At 70.9% G+C, this 4,470-nt stretch overlaps 1 protein-coding gene across 1 annotated transcript in view; it reads left to right on the forward strand.

Annotated features, from left to right (window-relative positions):
* The first annotated feature begins 2,756 nt into the window (after window positions 1-2,756).
* Window positions 2,757-4,470, forward strand: part of ABHD1 (abhydrolase domain containing 1) — a 5,142-nt gene continuing 3,428 nt past the window's right edge. The window contains exon 1 of the mRNA XM_054022921.1: window positions 2,757-2,933. Coding sequence (XP_053878896.1) covers window positions 2,757-2,933 — 177 coding nt within the window. The remainder of the gene's footprint in view (window positions 2,934-4,470) is intronic.

Consider the following 4,470-nt stretch of genomic DNA (forward strand, 5'->3'; position numbering starts at 1 on the left):
CTAAAGCCCCTGCGTGAATCCTGCTGGCAGGGTGCGGGAGGCGGATCCACGCACTGCTGTTCCCGCTGGGGTGGAGCCGTCCGGCAATCGGGGGAAGCTCCAGTGTTCTGTCTGCGCGCTGCCCTCGCTGGCTGGCACTGCCCCCGCAGAGCCCATCAGCTGGGAATTGTGACCAATGGGAGCTGTGGGGGTGGTGCCTGCAGGCAAGGCAGCGCGTGGAGCCACCTGCCCCCCCCCCACCCCTCCGCCATGTACTGGCCACTTCCAGGAGTGGCAGGGGGCCAGGGCAGACCCGGCCCAGCCTGCGGGACCCACCATCTGCACTGAGAGCTGGAGGACAGCAGGTCCCTTGCACACGATGATCCAGCCAGGCCTCTGGCTTCCTCTCCCCTCCCCCGGCCGCTGGTGGCCACCGCTCCCTGGGGCTGGTGTGAGCTCTAGGCCGGGCTGCTGGCTCTGTGCCGGGCTCCTAGCTGGGCTGGAAGAGGCCACGGTGCCCAGCTCAGGACCATCTCACAGCGAGGCGCCAGCTGGCACTGCAGGGACACAGCACCTCCGAAAAGGAGCCCCCGGGTGTCCCAGTCTGGGCTCCAGCTCAGGGGCTCCTTGGGCCATCCCTGGCCTGGATCCGGACTCCCTGCCTATCTGGGGCCCAGCCAGAGCGAGGGAATTCGTACTGACTACCCCGGAGCAGGGCCCTGCAGAGCATCACAGGCACTTTCTCCTGGCACTGAACGGGGGAGTGGTCCGTTAAGACAAGCAGCCAGTGCTCTCCCCCTGCCTGGCTCCCTGCCGCCGATGCCGTGCCCAGCTCCTGCCTGCCGTCGCACCCGGCAGCTGCTCAGGGAAGGAGTGGGAGAGGTGGGACACCCACAGGAGCAATGGGCGCTCAGGCTGTGCCAGGGTGGGGCGGGAGTTGGCATGGGGAGGGGCATGGGGCACTGCTAATCACCTTCTCCCTAAGGGGCGAGTGAGGGGAATGGAATATGACCCATTTACAAGCAGCACAAGGGAATAGTTTTCTTACCAAACTGACCACCAGGCTGTGGAACTCATGGCCACAAGACGGTGATGAGGCCAAGGGCCGGGGGGACCCAGAAAGGGTTAGACATTTACCCGGCCCATGAGACCATCCAGTGCGAGAACAGCAGAGACGGGGCATGAGCAGCTGGCCAGCTGAGGGGGTGTGTGTGTCTTGTGCCATCTCCTATGGGGTGGAGCCCAGGCACTGGAGTCGTGGGTCCCTGGGCTGAGCTAGCCCAGAGGTGCCTGGTCCCCAGGCCAGAAGGGCCCGGCGTGAGGCGCTGGTCTGGGTCTCACCCCCTGCCCAGCAGGGCCCCGGACTGTCCCCGGAGCGGAGCTGGTAGAGAAACAGCCGAGGTGCCGGTGATGGAGGATCCAGCCCAGCCCCGTGAATTGTGACCCCTGGGCACCAGTGGGAATTGGTCCAGCTTCAGCCGCCAGCCCTGGGCTCGCGTGGGCCCTTCCCCGCCGGCCGGCCGAGCCCCTGGTGCGCTACGTTCCCCAGGCCGTGAGCACCACGCGGGGACACGCGGGGCACACGCGGGGCACACGCAGGTTCCTCGGCCAATGCGCCCGACGCCGGCGCTGCCGGACAGATGGAGGCTGCCCTGGCTGGGGCCGCAGCCCCGGGGGACGTGGGGCTCGGGGGGCGCAGATTTCCCAGCTGGGCCGTGATCCCCACCCACTCCAGCACCACAACGGGGCCGCAGCCCCCCGGATGGCACACGGCTCCGCCCCGCCCTGTGCCAATGGGCACTGCCCCCTGCTGGGGCTGCTTGGCCTGGGAGGGGGTTGGGTGTGCCTGGGGGGAGGGGCGGTGCCCAGGACTCCTGGGTCCCGCGCTCCCGGCTATTCCCCGGCTCAGCTGGCTGCGCGACCCTCCTCTCCAGCGCAGAGCTACCCGCACTCGGCTGTCGTTCGGCACCTACGGGGTTAACCGCGGCCGGCCTGTCTGCCCCTCACAAACATGGCTGGGGTGGGATCTGCCCCTCACAAACATGGCTGGGGTGGGATCTGCCCCTCACAAACATGGCTGCCTGTGACAAGGCCTGCGCAGGGCTGCCTGTCACAAACATCAAAAAGTCCTGTGGCACCTTATAGACTAACAGATGTATTGGAGCATAAACTTTCGTGGGTGAATACTTATGCTCCAATACATCTGTTAGTCTATAAGGTGCCACAGGACTCTGTTGCTTTTTACAGATCCAGACTAATGGGGCTACCCCTCTGATACTTGTCACAAACATGGCTGCCGGCCGGGGCGGGGCCTGCCCCTCACAAACATGGCTGCCGGCCGGGGCGGGGCCTGCCCCTCACAAACATGGCTGCCGGCCGGGGCTGACAGGGGCGGGGCCTGCCCCTCACAAACATGGCTGCCGGCCGGGGCTGACAGGGGCGGGGTCTGCCCCTCACAAACATGGCTGCCGGCCGGGGCTGACAGGGGCGGGGCCTGCCCCTCACAAACATGGCTGCCGGCCGGGGCTGACAGGGGCGGGGTCTGCCCCTCACAAACATGGCTGCCGGCCGGGGCGGGGCCTGTCCCTCACAAACATGGCTGCCGGCCGGGGCTGACAGGGGCGGGGCCTGCCCCTCACAAACATGGCTGCCGGCCGGGGCTGACAGGGGCGGGGTCTGCCCCTCACAAACATGGCTGCCGGCCGGGGCTGACAGGGGCGGGGCCTGCCCCTCACAAACATGGCTGCCGGCCGGGGCGGGGCCTGCCCCTCACAAACATGGCTGCCGGCCGGGGCGAGGGCTGCCGGAAGCTGCCGGACTCAGGGGGCTGCAGGATGCGCGGGGCGCTGGGGTCCCTGCCCGAGCTGCTGCTCCGGGGCTGGGGGGAGCCGCTGCCGCTGCTGCTGGCCGCCAGCGCCGCCTTCCTGTGCTACTACTGGGTGCGCGTCCCGCAGGTCCGTCCGGTCAGCGCTGGGGGGTCTGTCTGTCCGTCCGGTCAGCGCTGGGGGGTCGGTCTGTCCGTCCGGTCAGCGCTGGGGGGTCTGTCTGTCCGTCCGGTCAGCGCTGGGGGGTCTGTCGGTCCGTCCGGTCAGCGCTGGGGGGGTCGGTCGGTCCGTCCAGTCAGCGCTGGGGGGGTCGGTCGGTCGGTCCGTCCGGTCAGCGCTGGGGGGTCTGTCTGTCCGTCCGGTCAGCGCTGGGGGGGCGGTCGGTCCGGTCAGCGCTGGGGGGTCGGTCGGTCGGTCCGTCCGGTCAGCGCTGGGGGGTCGGTCGGTCGGTCCGTCCGGTCAGCGCTGGGGGGTCGGTCGGTCGGTCCGTCCGGTCAGCGCTGGGGGGTCGGTCGGTCCGTCCGTCCGGTCAGCGCTGGGGGGTCGGTCGGTCCGTCCGTCCGGTCAGCGCTGGGGGGTCGGTCGGTCCGTCCGTCCGGTCAGCGCTGGGGGGTCTGTCTGTCCGTCCGGTCAGCGCTGGGGGGTCTGTCGGTCCGTCCGGTCAGCGCTGGGGGGGTCGGTCGGTCGGTCCGTCCGGTCAGCGCTGGGGGGTCTGTCTGTCCGTCCGGTCAGCGCTGGGGGGGTCGGTCGGTCGGTCCGTCCGGTCAGCGCTGGGGGGGTCGGTCGGTCGGTCCGTCCGGTCAGCGCTGGGGGGGGCGGTCGGTCTGTCCGTCCGGTCAGCGCTGGGGGGTCTGTCTGTCCGTCCGGTCAGCGCTGGGGGGGCGGTCGGTCCGGTCAGCGCTGGGGGGGGTCGGTCGGTCCGTCCGGTCAGCGCTGGGGGGGCGGTCTGTCCGTCCGGTCAGCGCTGGGGGGGTCGGTCGGTCGGTCCGTCCGGTCAGCGCTGGGGGGTCTGTCTGTCCGTCCGGTCAGCGCTGGGGGGTCTGTCGGTCCGTCCGGTCAGCGCTGGGGGGGGTCGGTCGGTCGGTCCGTCCGGTCAGCGCTGGGGGGTCTGTCGGTCCGTCCGGTCAGCGCTGGGGGGGTCGGTCGGTCCGTCCAGTCAGCGCTGGGGGGGGTCGGTCGGTCGGTCCGTCCGGTCAGCGCTGGGGGGTCTGTCTGTCCGTCCGGTCAGCGCTGGGGGGGCGGTCGGTCCGGTCAGCGCTGGGGGGGGTCGGTCGGTCGGTCCGGTCAGCGCTGGGGGGGTCGGTCGGTCGGTCCGTCCGGTCAGCGCTGGGGGGTCGGTCGGTCGGTCCGTCCGGTCAGCGCTGGGGGGGTCGGTCGGTCGGTCCGTCCGGTCAGCGCTGGGGGGTCGGTCGGTCGGTCCGTCCGGTCAGCGCTGGGGGGTCGGTCGGTCGGTCCGTCCGGTCAGCGCTGGGGGGTCGGTCGGTCCGTCCGTCCGGTCAGCGCTGGGGGGTCTGTCTGTCCGTCCAGTCAGCGCTGGGGGGGTCGGTCGGTCCGTCCGGTCAGCGCTGGGGGGGTCGGTCGGTCGGTCCGTCCGGTCAGCGCTGGGGGGTCTGTCTGTCCGTCCGGTCAGCGCTGGGGGGGCGGTCGGTCCGGTCAGCGCTGGGGG

The sequence above is a fragment of the Malaclemys terrapin genome, chromosome 3, assembly GCF_027887155.1.
Source record: "Malaclemys terrapin pileata isolate rMalTer1 chromosome 3, rMalTer1.hap1, whole genome shotgun sequence".
Taxonomy (NCBI): Eukaryota; Metazoa; Chordata; order Testudines; family Emydidae; genus Malaclemys; species Malaclemys terrapin.